This window comes from Salmo salar, chromosome 11 (genome assembly GCF_965601325.2).
Source record: "Salmo salar chromosome 11, fSalSal1, whole genome shotgun sequence".
NCBI lineage: Eukaryota > Metazoa > Chordata > Actinopteri > Salmoniformes > Salmonidae > Salmo > Salmo salar.
This window is the reverse complement of record NC_138301.1, coordinates 38086690-38102500: the sequence shown is the minus strand read 5'-3', so window position 1 is coordinate 38102500 and position 15811 is coordinate 38086690. Positions and strand designations below refer to the sequence as shown.

Here is a 15811-nt window from a genome sequence, read left to right as displayed (position 1 = left end):
GGGACTGGGAGAGAGCTGGGGATGGAGCTGGGGAAGATGGGTCTGGGAGAGAGCTGGGGATGGAGCTGGGGAAGATGGGGCTGGGAGAGAGCTGGGGATGGAGCTGGGGAAGATGGGGCTGGGAGAGAGCTGGGGATGGAGCTGGGGAAGATGGGACTGGGAGAGAGCTGGGGATGGAGCTGGGGAAGATGGGGCTGGGAGAGAGCTGGGGATGGAGCTGGGGAAGATGGGACTGGGAGAGAGCTGGGGATGGAGCTGGGGAAGATGGGACTGGGAGAGAGCTGGGGATGGAGCTGGGGAAGATGGGACTGGGAGAGAGCTGGGGATGGAGCTGGGGAAGATGGGACTGGGAGAGAGCTGGGGATGGAGCTGGGGAAGATGGGACTGGGAGAGAGCTGGGGATGGGTTTCACTTTCCACCATGCCACCCATTTTCTGTCTGAAAAGTTTTAATGTCACGTACCTGATGAAAGGACATTCAGGTGCCAGCGTCTTGGTCAGTTTCTCATTTTGGAAATCTAATAACAGGAATAACTGTTGGCCTCCATTTAGCTTATATCTGGTGTGTTGTTCTGACCCTGTGCTAATAGTGTTACTCCCCCCCACCCTCTAACCATCCTGAATGTATTACCTCATTTTCTCTCCTAATGATGTTAAAGGGGAATTCTGGAATTTAAAACTAATGACTCAGATACGTGGTGGGGTGTCCATTGTTGTTGTTCTTTGAATCCCCAATGGCCCCTTTAAAGTCCTCAAATTACTCCTCTGTCCCACTCCCCCAACGCTGGACAATAAACTGACCGGCTCTCCTCATCTCCTCTCTTCCCACCACTATCAGACCATAAGTCTATTAGCATGAATTAGAATATCATTCAGATAAGCTGCTGATTCAATTGTGGTGTTGTTGTGAGTTATGAGGAGGTCATGCCTCTAGGGATGTGGCTATGATATTAGAGCTAGGTTACATCCCAAATGCCACCCTGTTCCCTTTATAGTGAACTACTTTTGACCAAAGCCTTATGGGCTCTATAGGGGATAGGGTGTCATTTGGGATACAGATAAAGTCTTATGGGAGTGTTGCTATGATCGTGTCCCCATCAGCTTGTCTCCTAATGATGTTTCAGATAATGTTCTCTCTGTCTCTTTGTTTGTGTTTTAATTTGTTTGTTTGTGTCTTAGCAGTGGTGTGTGTGTGTGTGTGTGTGTGTGTGTGTGTGTGTGTGTGTGTGTGTGTGTGTGTGTGTGTGTGTGTGTGTGTGTGGGGGGGGGGGGGGGGGGGGGGGGGGTTGGGTGTGTGTGTTTGTGTGTGTGTCTGTGTTTGGCAGTATGTGTGTGCTTTCCTCTGTGTGTGTGTGTGTCTCTCCAGGGCCTTATATCATAGACTTATCTCATTGTGATCATGTTCATCACGATAATGAAAGCTTGGTGAAAAAACCTTCTGAGAATCATTCTAATTACCTATAGAGATGTGGGATCATGATCATCGGATCGTTTTAGCAGTCCTCGCAGCAGTAAGGAGAGAGCAGTGTCAAGTCAACAAGTCCTTTGGTAGAACACCGGGCCGTTTAGCTATTGAAATGGCTTCCACTAATTGCCTCTCTGTGAAGCGAATAGTAAATCCGCCCTCTTGAATTGAGGGCCTGGGAACCACTGTTGTTCAGTGTTAATCATTGGACGAGACTATAGCTGTTGGCTGCCAAGACACAGGCCTGTGTACAATGGGAATCTGTTGTCTGTCGCCTCTGGTGTTTCCCGAGCTTAGAATATCAAAGTCCTCTTTCTTTGGCACCAATCCATGTTTGTTTCTCCTAGCCCCTTACCTCCAGCTCCTACCTCCAGCCCCTTACCTCCAGCTCCTTACCTCCAGCCCCCTACCTCCAGCCTCTTACCTCCAGCTCCTTACCTCCAGCTCCTTATTCTAGCCCTCTCTCCAAGCCCTTTACCTCTAGCCCCTTCTCCAAGCCCCTTACCTCTAGCCCTTTCTCCAAGAACCTTAACTACAGCCCCTTCTCCAAGCCCCTTACCTCCAGCCCCTTCTCCAAGCCCCTTACCTCTAGCCCCCTCTACAAGCCCTTTACCTCTAGCCCCTTCTCCAAGCCCCTTATCTCTAGCCCTCTCTCCAAGCCCCTTACCTCCAGCCCCTTCTCCAAGCCCCTTACCTCTAGCCCTTTCTCCAAGCCCCATACCTCTTCGTTCTTTACAGATCTGATTGGTTTGGGTAGATCTAAGCAATATGGTGATGGCTCCATCCCCTAAAAAGCCAAAGTGGTGGTCACACCTGTCGTGTCTTTGGCTATGCCGGATTAAGTGATATGACATGCTATCCTATAAAATTCTTTCTCTGTAATTAATATCACCTGATTCGCTAATCATGTAAATGTAATTAACTAGAAAGTCGGGACACCATGGAAGAGTGTTTATAGAGCCGTTATCTTCCGAATAAACTCTTAAAAACCGTCAATATTAATCCTCATCTTATTTTCAGTCTCATAATGAAAGTTGTAAATTCTTGGTTATCTTCACGAACCCTGGCTAACAAGTTGAATCAGAAATACAAAATTGGGTTTAATTATTTATTTACTAAATACCTAACTAATCACACAGAATTACATATACACAGAATACAAATGTCAAATGTCATACAGAAAACGTCCCTGGTGGACGGAGCCGACATGGCAGCTTGTTACACAAAGAAAGGGGGTTGGGCTTGAATGAAAGAGCGGGAAGACTGAGGAACAAAAGAAACAGCAGCTATGCTATCGTAAATACAGAATCTTATGCATTCTAAATTACCGCCCATTTGGAAAAGGAAAATGCAATAAATATTTACTCTGAACTGCGCTTCGGTAGGTTGGTCGTAGATGCTGGCCGGGTTGGCCAACAGATCTTCCTGTCCTCGGAAGAATGTCTCTGGTGGTAAATTGGATACGTTGTGGTATCTTCGTCGTGTGTTAGACTGGATCCGTCGTTCGTCCTTTCCTAGCCCACGTCTACAGCGGCCGCTGCTAACTCAACGGCTAGGAAGTATCACTTCTGTAGTGAATAAGTTCAAAGTTCATACCATTCACAACCAAAGCTCACGCTGAGGTTGGCTTAGTTCTGTACTTGACATGTGTGTCCTTTTAACGCAGAGGCTGCAGACCTCACGTAGTGGAACCCTGGTTACTTTGTGTCATTGTCTTATATAGTGGCAAGGGGAGAAGGGTGTGTTTCATCGTTTATAACCCCTGTCTCTTCACAGGGGCGGGCCACTGATTAAGCAGGGCACTTTCCTTATGAAAACCCAATTCTCTCATTTGGAAACTAAAATTACATTTAATCTCCTAACAAACAATCTCAATATCAAACATTTAAATTGCACAACAATTCCATGTGAATTTGATAACTAGAATGTGTGGACTTTCCCAGGTACAGTTTATGTCGTCCTGTCATCAGTCATAATGTCTCAGATGACAACCGAACTGACATCCATACTCATTAAGTTCCAACGCATATTTCCAACTGGTTCTATTACCGAAATATGGTTCCTTTCCCCCCACTTGTTTGATGTTCCCAGACTCTCTATATTTAACAAAGGCTATTTAACAGTCCTTCAGTAGGGTCAGAGAGAGAGGGGAAGGGAGAAAGGTATTTATGGGGGGTCATAAACCTTACCCACAGGCCAATTTCATGACACACCTATACTGCTACTTAGACCTATCTAGTCCTTTCAGATCTGTGATAACTGAAGAGATAGGAGCTAGGGGAAGGGCCTGAGGACAGAGATGGATCTTAGCCTCAGAGCATATATTACTACTGAGACGAAGCACTCTGACAGGGTATTTAGGACTCGTAAATCAGTCTATTCAAATATAGAACACAGCCTCCATCTGTAATTAGGCCTGTTTGGAATTATCTCACCACTAGTAAATACCACACTACACCTTTATCTGTTATTCAGGTCCAGTCTCTTCTCACATTCAGTCATGAAGTGATTTGGCCCCCTATACACAATAGGGATGTGTTTCCAATGGCACCCTATTTCCTTAAATGTAGCACTTCTTCTGACCAGGGTACATAGGGCTCTGGTCACAAGTAGTGCACTATATAGGGAGCAGGGTGCCATTTGGGATGCAACTAGGTCTATGGAAGATTACAATTACCTAAAATGTGAAGGCTAAAAGTATTAGGAAGTGATTATGTCCTAAAAAGTCTAGGACATAGACATGGAAGACTGTTACAAATGGCTCTCAATGTCAAAATACTTCCTCTTGAGTTTGGAAGAGAAAGTAACTCAAGTGATTGGATCTTTCCAGTGCTCATCATCCTGTGGGAAGGGCCTGCAGTCCAGAGTGGTCCAATGTATGCACAGAGTGACAGGTCGCCACGGTAATGACTGCCCCGTGGTATTCAGACCACCCACCTACCGGCCCTGTCACCAGGAGGCCTGCAATGACAAAGTCAACGTCAACACCATCACCTCCCCCAGATTAGGTAACATAGTTTGTGTGTGTGTGTGTGTGCGTGTGTGTGTGTGTGTGTGTGTGTGTGTGTGTGTGTGTGTGTGTGTGTGTGTGTGTGTGTGTGTGTGTGGTGTGTGTGTGTGTGTGTGTGTGTGTGTACACATAAGTGGGTGCACATGTGTGTACTGTGTTTCTCTGTCTGTTGACGTGGCCCCTGTGTCCTTGTGCCCCTGTTCCTCTCCAGCTGCTCTGACCTACAAGTGCACAGGAGACCAGTGGACTGTGTACTGCCGTGTGATCCGAGAGAAGAACCTGTGCCAGGACATGAGATGGTACCAGCGCTGCTGTGACACCTGCAGAGACTTCTACGCCAACAAAACACCCCGCAAGAGTTAATGATGAAAGCACTCGCACACATACTGTACACAGACAGACACACACTTCACCTAGTGCTACGATTTTAGATGCTTCTGTAACACTTGACTTAAAGCTTGCGGGTATAATGCTTTGTAAGTCGTTATAAGCATGAATGAGCCTTTATAATGTGTTATAATAAGGCTTATGATATGATATGTCTCTCTATGTATCAGCATGTTAACCGACTCAAAATGGCTGTTATTTAGACTGCTTCAGGAGATGATACAAATATATTGTAAGAGTCTCATGGCAGGTCTTTATGCCGGCCGGCTTTAAGCAAAGAGTTACGGATGTTTTTACTGAATTATTCATATTCTTATTATTAGTTATAGAACTTTCAATTTTGGAGAAAAAAGTGGAAATGAGTGCAGAGACCATTTCAAGTGGGATCATAAGCTTGCTGTTGTCATGAAGACTTGAAAACCTTCTTTAACTTGTTTTATTGCTGTAAACCAAAGCGAGGGACTTCGAAGTCTGGGGAGTCTCTCGGTGGGTAGCCTGTCACGTCAACGTTTCTTGTACAGTGTGATTTAACATTAGCGTTAACATATGTGATAACACTTTATGTGGAAAGTTCATTGTTGTCAGATTGTCTATAGATGCTCAGTGAACTATCAAAACATGTCCGATTTTCATGGCCTCCCGGGTGGCGCAGTGGTCTAAGGCAGTGCTAGCTGTGCCACCAGAGACTCTGGGTTCGAGCCCAGGCTCTGTCTTTGCCGGCCGCGACCGGGAGGCCCATGGGGCGGCGCACAATTGGCCCAGTGTCGTCCGGGTTAGGGAGGGTTTGGCCGGCAGGGATATCCTTGTCTCATCGCGCACTAGCGACTCCTGTGGCGGGCCAGGCGCAGTGCACGCTGACCAGGTTGCTAGATGCGCGCTGTGTTAAGAAGCAGTGCGGCTAGGTTGGGTTGTGTTTCGGAGGACGCATGGCTCTCGACCTTCACCTCTCCCAAGTCCGTATGGGAGTTGCAGCGATGAGACAAGACAGTAACTACTAACAATTGGATACCACGAAGTTGTGGAGAAAAAGAATACAGCTAGGGTGGCTGAATATGAGCAACTGTATGTTACTTGGAGCGGCAGGTAACCTAGTGGTTAGAGCTTTGGGTCAGTAACTGAAAGGTTGCTGGATCAAATCCCTGAGCTGACAAGGTAAAAATCTGTTGTTCTGCCCCTGACCAAGGCAGGCGCCGAAGATGTCGATTAAGGCAGCCCCCCTCACCTCTCTGATTCAGAGGGGTTGGGTTAAATGCGGAAGACACATTTCAGTTGAATACATTCAGTTGTACAACAGACTAGGTTGTCCAACTGACCCAGTCTTGTCAGTGGCTTGGTGAATACAGGGCCTGCTGAACTAAACACAAGAGAATATGCAGAATATGCGGCTGGTGGCACCTTAATTGGGAAGGACGGGCTCATAGTGATGGAATGGAATAAATGGAATGGTTTCAAACACATCAAATACATGATACCATTCCCCTTTCCCTTACTTACATAGATATAATGTATGTACCTCACAGGAGGCTGGTGAGGGGAGGACTGCTCATAATGATGGCTGGAATGGAGTGAATGGAATGGTATCATGTGTTTGATGTGTTTGAAACCATTCCATTTATTCCGTTCCATCTGTTACTATGAGCCCGTCCTTCCCAATTAAGGTGCCACCAGCCGCCTGTGACATACATACAGTACTTACACACACGTACATTGAAAGACCTGTAAGTACTTTGTTATTGCATGTTAACAGAGGTGCAGTTGACATGTAATACATCCAAATGGTAGTTTGTCATCTGAGCATGTAGATCTGTAGGGGACTATTCAGATAAAGTGGGACTGCATATTCTCTTGTGTTTAGTTCAGCTGGCCCTGTATTCACCAAGCCACTAGACTGGGCCAAGAGACCTGGCTCGTGTTCATTAGGCACCAGATGGACTGAAACAGGTAGGGACTACTTGAAGTTATTCAATAAGAAACACTAATTTTCTTTTTTCTGTTGCAACGTTTGAAAACTTTTTCCGTTGTGTGCTTTAATGAACATGACCCTGGTTTCTTCTCTTAGGGACAAACCGTAACTTGATGACTTGAGATAACGTGAATTTCGCATTGACATCAACCCATAAGCTAAGTCTTGGTTCCACGTTTGGATCTCAAGTTAGGATTTGTCCCTTAGTTCCACGATAGACTAGGTGTACTTGCATTTTGTTGCTGTTTTTTGTTGATGTCATTGTCATTTTTTGGCGGTTGTTGTTATTTAAAACTAGCCAGGAGCCGTTGTAAGGTACTGTAGTTCTACATTGAAATGATCAAGCTAACGATAGGAGACCCACTATTCCCTAGGCTCACCTGAAGGCCTTGGACAGCCCATGTAGCATCTGTCTCTCTCTTGAGGATCCAATGTTGGAGACAGTGCAGTGGTGGGGGTGTAACTTAAGAGAAGATTAGATGTATCTTAAGTTACTTTTGTCCTACAGCTAACCACATACAGTGTATTCAGTACTGTATATGTGAGTGGAACCCACAACCCAGTGTCGTTAACACCTTACTCCAACTACGCTCCATGAACCAACTGAGCTATCTTGGTGAAGCAGGTTGCAGCTAGATTGTTAGGTTCGTTGTAAAACAAAAATCCCTGTGTCATGTGTATGTCTGTTGTCCTCCCTTGGTGCTTGAGGTGTGCGTCATCATGACGATGTACCAAATGTGACGTAAACTAGTCTCTGGTTTCAAACTTTACACTTACTCCAAACCTGGTGCTTGTTAACGTTTCCATACATCATCAAACATTACACTTACTCCAAACCTGGTGCTTGTTAACATTTCCATACATCATCAAACTGGAAATTGGTTTTAACTATTAAACAATCATTCAAACACAATGTGAGGCTTACACCGATTTCAACAGCTTGCCCTTGTGCATGAGTGTGACAAAAGTAGACGTCACAAGCATCAACATGTAAACATGAATGGAGGCAGCGTTATGTTTGCTACAAAAGGATGGTGCAGTAGATAACTGACTGTAAATAATGTACAGTTAGTTATCACAGACATTCTTTATCCAAAAATGACGAAGTGTCTCGAGTTGTGTTCACATTTTACAGATTATGATTTAAAGGGGTAATCTGCAGTTGTGTTCACGTTTTACAGATTATGATTTAAAGGGGTAATCTGCAGTTGTGTTCACGTTTTACAGATTATGATTTAAAGGGGTAATCTGCAGTTGTGTTCACGTTTTACGGATTATGATTTAAAGGGGTAATCTGCAGTTGCTACATACATTGTTTGATTTATAAATGAGCTCAGGTCAACTGTCTTACTCCATCAGAACCCCAAATGCTTGTTTTACTCCACAAACACTATAAAGCCTTGAAACATGGTTATAATGAGCAGTTTCATATCATGGATGGTCAGTCCTTGCATCCATAGCTCGGTCTATGAATTTGAGAGTAGTTACATTCCTCCAGACTTTTTTGATTGTTTTAACTGCTGATTGACGCTTTAATCACTTTCCAAGGGTATTACGTAACATTCAGCTCTGTAGTGTATATCGATGTCACTGGCCTAGTTCTCTTGGTTCTTGGAGTTGGCTGAAGCAGAAACAGATCTAGAGTTACCAGGCTATGTAGTGTATATCTATATTTCTGGCCTGGTTCTTTGTGGTCTATGGAGACCACCATGACTAATCAGTTAGCCCCCAGGTAGAGACCCTGGCCCCCAGGCAGCCCCCAGGTAGAGACCCTGTCCCCCAGTTAGAGACCCTGACCCCCAGGTAGAGACCCTGACCCCCAGGTAGAGACCCTGTCCCCCAGGTAGAGACCCTGTCCCCCAGGTAGAGACCATGTCCTCCAGGTAGAGACCCTGTCCCCCAGGTAGAGACCCTGCCCCCCAGGTAGAGACCATGTCCTCCAGGTAGAGACCCTGTCCCCCATTTAGAGACTCTGACCCCCAGGTAGAGACCCTGTCCCCCAGTTAGAGACCCTGACCCCCAGGTAGAGACCCTGCCCCCCAGGTAGAGACCCTGCCCCCCAGGTAGAGACCATGTCCTCCAGGTAGAGACCCTGACCCCCAGGTAGAGACCCTGACCCCCAGGTAGAGACCCTGGCCCCCAGGCAGCCCCCAGGTAGAGACCCTGGCTCCCAGGTAGAGACCCTGACCCCCAGGCAGCCCCCAGATGGAGACCCTGACCCCCAGGTAGAGATCCTGACCCTCAGGTAGAGACCCTGTCCCCCAGTTAGAGACCCTGTCCCCCAGGTAGAGACCCTGACCCCCAGGTCAGTAAGCCCCCAGGTAGAGACCCTGGCCCCCAGGAAGCCCCCAGGCAGAGACCCTGGCCTCCAGAAAGCCCCCAGGCAGAGACCCTGGCCCCCAGGCAGACCCCAGGCAGAATCCCCAGTATTGGGATAAGAGCTGATATGGGCCCAGGTCAGAACAGAGAAAACAAACAGCCCAGCTCTCAGAGCTCCTGAGTCCCACATTCCCAACCCTTCAGAGCAGGGAACCATTAATCAATCAAACAATCTAACATGGTACTGTTTACCTACGTGTTCAGAACATGTAGGACAGAGGACCACCCTGGCAGTACCGTGTGTGTGTGTGTGTGTGTGTGTGTGTTTGCATGCGTGTGTGTAATTGATGCATGTCTCTGTGGTACGAGCCGTCAGTGGTGAGATCTTCATTGAAAAGGTCACACTGTTCACACTTTGAAGACAGACTTGTAAAGAAAACATCACGGTTAAAGACATGCTCCGGTACTTTGTGAATAAGAAAGTATTTTGTAACCCTCCCACTTTGGGCTGGATGTGTCAATGTGTAGTTCATACATGCATAATCTATGAGCAGAATTACTGTCTTGCCTCAATTAGGCAGAAATTCCTAGTTAGAAGCTGTGCCAAGCCATTTTCCTGACATTTCCCCCCTGGTGGGCCAGCCTCCTAGCAATTTGAGTTCTAGCCAATAAGCTTCAGCCCCTCATATTTGAGTGACAGCTAGCAAATGCGTGCACAGTTATTCAATGAGGTTGGAGGGTGGGCCCAACGGCTCAGTGGACACAGCAGAGATATAGCGAGAGAGAGAAATAGAGAGAAATAGAGAGAGAGAGAGAGGAGAGAGAGAGAGAGAGAGAGAGAGAGGAGAGAGAGAGAGAGAGAGAGAGAGAGAGAGAGAGAGAGAAATGATGTGGTGCACATATCTGCACGTACTGTATGCGACTTAGTACGCGATTTTCTGGGACCACTTATGGCTCGTGAATGCTACTTTCGGAACTACTGGCTAAAAAGTATACAAAACTACCGGAGAATCTCTTTTAACAGCTGAGACCGGCCCATAGAGTTAGACAGATGGCACATATTTGCATTGTTGCCATAATGGCTTCTGTGACTGAAAAAGTCCCACCAAGTTGACTACTTCAAAAGGTGTAACTCCTCAATGGTGAGGTGATGTCCATGCTAAAATAGGATTTATGGCAAGTGGGCCCTCTATAAAACTCTATGGCCTGGCCTGCAATTGAATGATACTGGTTACGGATAGAGGGGCCGAGGCATGTGGGTCTTGTTTCAACTCTGGTACCTACAGGTAGAATATGATACCATTCCAATTTATGCCTAGACCCTGTAGTTGTGGCTATGGAGACCCTGTAGTTGTGGCTATGGAGACCCTGTAGTTGTGGCTATGGAGACCCTGTAGTTGTGGCTATGGAGACCCTGTGGTTGTGGCTATGGAGACCCTGTGGTTGTGGCTATGGAGACCCTGTGGTTGTGGCTATGGAGACCCTGTGGTTGTGGCTATGGAGACCCTGTAGTTGTGGCTATGGAGACCCTGTGGTTGTGGCTATGGAGACCCTGTGGTTGTGGCTATGGAGACCCTGTAGTTGTGGCTATGGAGACCCTGTGGTTGTGGCTATGGAGACCCTGTGGTTGTGGCTATGGAGACCCTGTGGTTGTGGCTATGGAGACCCTGTGATTGTGACTATGGAGACCCTGTGGTTGTGGTTATGGAGACCCTGTGATTGTGACTATGGAGACCCTGTGGTTGTGGTTATGGAGACCCTGTGGTTGTGGCTATGGAGACCCTGTGGTTGTGGCTAGAGAGACTGTGAATATACCATACAGGTGCAGTGGGGATGACTCCTGTTAAAAAGGAGGCTTGACCTCAAGTGTGGGATCACATTTCAAAGTTCTGACCCCTTTCCGTTGGTGTGTGTGTGTGTGTGTTGAATAGAAGCCTCAGTCCTGGCTCTCCAGACAGCCTGTGGGGTTTGAATGGTGCTAACTGACGACATAATTCACTACTGTGGAATCCAGCTTTGTTTCACGTTCTCTGTATTGTGTTTCTGTTGTTGTTGTTGCTGTTTTCCCATATGTAATTGTGGATTAACATTTTTTAATTATTTAATACAGAAAAGTAGCTGCTTTTTTATGAGTAATTGTTGCAACCTTCTTCAACTGCTATGTTACTGATATAGTGCAAATATGCTTAAATATTCCTGTACTGTATGTTATTGTAGTTGCACATATGTTTGGTACATAAATTGCGTCTACATGTATTTTATGGTGCTGATTCAGTTTAAAATACGTTATGAACTGTTAACACTTAAATAAATGAATGTGTTGTTTTACAGGGATTTAACCATTTGAGTTTTTTTGTTAATGTGCCTTATAGTCATTCTATACCTGTACTGTTATACAGTGATACTCCAAGATTCACAGACAAATGTGACCTTAACAGAAATCTGAGTACAAATCTGAATGATTGGAAATATATATATTTTTAAAGTCTACTGCAAGTTGATTCGTTTTATTTTTGACATAATAAAATGTGATTTTACATGGAGACTAATATGATGTTATGTTTCTGAAATTTATTTTCTTATCCTCTTTTCTTGTGTTGTTAAAACCGCTGACTTTAGAAACAGTTAAAATGGGTTCATGCAGAACCAACCAGCTTCTGCAGAATTCTAGGGATGAAAGCTTCCGCAGAATTCTATGAGAGAGCGTTGGCTGAAGTCTTGAATGAGAAAGCTTCAGCAGAATTCTATGAGAGAGCGTTGGCTGAAGTCTTGAATGAGAAAGCTTCAGCAGAATTCTATGAGAGAGCGTTGGCTGAAGTCTTGAATGAGAAAGCTTCAGCAGAATTCTATGAGAGAGCGTTGGCTGAAGTCTTGAATGAGAAAGCTTCAGCAGAATTCTAGAACAAGAAAGCGTCAGTCAGATTCTAGACATGAAAGCTTCATCAGAATTCTATGAGAGAACATTGGAAGTTTTTAATAAGAAAGCTTCAACAGAATTCTAGACATGAAAGCTTCATCAGAATTCTATGAGAGAACATTGGAAGTTTTTAATGAGAAGCTTCAACAGAATTCTAGACATGAAAGCTTCAGCAGAATTTGACTAGAATTATACAAGACAATGTTGGCAGAATTCCTTAATGAGAAAGCTTCAACAGAATTCTAGACATGAAAACCAGCAGAATTTGACTCGAATTATACAAGACAATGTTGGCAGAATTCCATAATGATCATTTTTGGAAAGGAGCATCAACAGACTTTTAGTATGATCACGCCTGGGTGAGTCTGTTTTCATAGTCAGTATATTTCGATATTCAGACTGACTGCTCACTTCAGCATCCCCATGAATATATTCAGTAATAGAGTCTACAGAACGGACATAAAAAGATGTCTCTAAAATCCAACATGGCGTCACTATACAATGTGCCATTTGTATTCCAAATGATACACCCAATATGTCTGCCAGTCCACCCAACACAGTTCATGTATAGCACTAAATGAGAATGTCTGTTCTAGTCATTCTAACTCTATACTAGGGCCACTTGCTGGGTTAGAGGATGACGATTGGCCATCTGGCTTGCTCTCATTAATGGCTCTGAGGTGAGGATAAAGGGAAAGGTTGCGTTCTCTCTCGTTTTCTCTCCCTCTCTCTGTGATGAGTGGAGATGTGAAACGAGGAGATAAATCTCAGGACACAGTAAAGGTTGGAGTGCGTTCCAGCCGCTTCCTGTGCACTTTGACCCCTCCCTCCATTAGGACCTGCTCCACGGTTTTCATATATTTTATCATCCACTGGCTCATTCCACAGCCTCTTCCTTCTCCTTCTCTCTCTCACTCTCGCTCTCTCGCTCTCTCTGTGTGTGTGTGTGTGTGTGTGTGTGTGTGTGTGTGTGTGTGTGTGTGTGTTTTCAGAGTGCTTCACTTGACCACGATGCCATCTTGCTCCTTCCGTCTTATAGGCAGAAACTCAGACAGGATGTACCAGTCCTGGACTTTCTGACGGGCCGTCCCCAGGTGGTGAAGGTAGGAAACAGCATCTCCACTTCGCTGACCCTCAACACTGGGGCCCCCAGTGCTCAGCCCCCTCCTGTACTCCCTGTTCACCCACGACTACGTGGCCATACACGCCTCCAACTCAATCATCAAGTTTGCAGACGACACAACAGTAGTGGGCTTGATTGCCAACAACGACGAGACAGCCTACAAGGAGGGGGTGAGGGCACTCGGAGTGTGGTGTCAGGAAAACAACCTCTCACTCAACATCAACAAAACAAAGGAGATGATCGTGGACTTCAGGAAACTGTAGAAGGAGCAACCCCCTATCCACATTGAAGGGACAAATCAAATCAAAGTTTATTTGTCACGTGCACTGAATACAACAGGTGTAGAACTTACAGTGAAATGCTTACTTACAGGCTCTAACCAACAGTGCAAAAAAGGTATTAGGTGAACAATAGGTAAGTAAAGAAATAAAAACAACAGTAAAAAAACTGTGAAAAATAACAGTAGCGAGGCTATAACAATAGCAAGGCTACATAGAGGCACCGGTTAGTCAGGCTGATTGAGGTAATATGTACATGTAGATGTGGTTAAAGTGACTATGCATATATGATAAACAGAGAGTAGCAGTAGCGTAAAAGAGGGGTTGGCAGGTGGTGGTTGGCGGGACACAATAAGGATAGCCCGATTAGCCAATGTGCGGGTGTCACTGGTTGGTCGGGCCAATTGAGGTAGTATGTACATGAATGTATAGTTGAAGAGACTATGCATATATGATAAACAGAGAGTAGCAGCAGCGTAGAAGAAGGGTTGTGGGGGGGGGGGGGGGGGGGGGGCATACAATGCAGATAGTCCGGGTAACCATTTGATTACCTGTTCAGGAGTCTTATAGCTTGGGGGTAAAAACTGTTGAGAAGCCTTTTTGTCCTAGACTTGGCACTCCGGTACCGATTGCCATGCGGTAGTAGAGAGAACAATCTATGACTGCGGTGGCTGGGGTCTTTGACATTTTTTAGGGCCTTCCTCTGACACGGCCTGGTGTAGAGGTCCGGGATGGCAGAAAGCTTAGCCCCATTGATGTACTAGGCCGTATGCACTACCCTCTGTAGTGCCTTGCAGTCGGAGGCAGAGCAATTGCCGTACCAGGCAGTGATGCAACCCGTCAGGATGCTCTCGTTGTTGCAGCTGTAGAACCTTTTGAGGATCTGAGGACCCATGCCAAATCTTTTTAATTTCCTAAGGGGGAATAGGCTTTGTCGTGCCCTCTTCACGACAGTCTTGGTGTGTTCGGACCATTCTAGTTTGTTGGTGATGTGGACACCAAGGAACTTGAAGCTCTCAACCTGCTCCACTACAACCCCGTCGATGAGAATGGGGGAGTGCTTGGTCCTTCTTTTCCTGTAGTCCACAATCATCTCCTTAGTCTTGGTTACGTTGAGGGATAGGTTGTTATTCTGGCACCACCCGGCCAGGTCTCTGACCTCCTCCTTATAGGCTGTCTCGTTGTTGTCGGTGATCAGGTCTACCACTGTTGTGTCGTCTGCAAACTTGATGGTGTTGGAGTCGTGCGTGGCCATGCAGTCGTGGGGAGTACAGGAGGGGACTGAGCACGCACCCCTGGGGGGCTCCAGTGTTGAGGATCAGTGTGGCAGATGTGTTGCTACCTATCCTCACCACCTGTGGGCGGCAGAGCAGCGGAGAAGGTGTCAAGTTTTAAGTTCCTCAGCGTACACATCACAGACAAACTGAAATGGTCCACCCACACAGACAGTGTGGTGAGGAAGGAGCAACAGCGTCTCTTCAACCTCAGGAGGCTGAAGAAATGTGGCTTGTCACCAAAAACTCTGACAAACTTTTACAGATGCACAATCAAGAGCATCCTGTCGGGCTGTATCATAGTCTACCCTAGTCCTTTAACAGGCATTATGCATTACACACACACAGGGAGGAAGGTAGCTGTTTCTTTCTACAGTGTATATATCCCCAGTGGAGTAGATCTGGTACTGTTTCAGTTCTGTAACTGTAATCCAAAGGGCCCGTCTGTGAATGGAGATATCTGAGGACGTGTTCTTTGTAATGTCTGGTATGGAATAAATGGAACAGTATCATAAGCATTGAAACCGTGTTTCATACCTTTCCATCCATTCTAGTGATTACGATGAGCCCATGCTCCTTGTGAACACAGTTAGCCTGGGTTCCCATGTGTTCCTGCTTAAGGGCAGAACTACACTGAAAATGTTCTTCCGGCAGCATTGTTTGCAACCGCTGAGTCGGTGGTGTACAACAGAGGAAGCTCGCTGCATTGATTTAAAACTCAATTCATTTATTTCAACTTTGAAATCCATTTCTATTCATCATTTATCTTAATATATACACTTTAGCAGATGCTTTATCCAAAGTGAGTGACAGTCATGCGTGCACACATTATCATATGGGTTTTTCCAGCAGGAACAAAATCCACAATCTTTGCTGAAGAATTTTAAACAAATGTGCAAAATCAGGTGGAAATAAATAGTAAAACAAAAAGTGACGGAACCCAACTGAATTTGTATTTAATTATTCTAGAATGTCAATGTCTGTGTCGCAAATGGCACTCTATACTGTTTTTTCACCAGAGGCCTATGGGCCATGATCAAGAGTAGGGCACTATATAGGGAATAGGGTGTCATTTC

General features: G+C 45.7%; 1 protein-coding gene across 2 annotated transcripts in view; it reads left to right on the top strand.

Moving 5' to 3' along the window:
* Positions 1-9954, top strand: part of LOC106591416 (A disintegrin and metalloproteinase with thrombospondin motifs 17) — a 199407-nt gene extending 189453 nt beyond the window's left edge. For both annotated transcript variants that reach the window (XM_082957904.1, XM_082957903.1), the window contains 2 exons: positions 4295-4472; positions 4686-9954. In XM_082957904.1, the coding sequence (XP_082814030.1) occupies positions 4295-4472; positions 4686-4837 (330 nt within the window). In that variant the 3' untranslated portion in view covers positions 4838-9954. The remainder of the gene's footprint in view (positions 1-4294; positions 4473-4685) is intronic.
* Positions 9955-15811: the final 5857 nt, after the last annotated feature.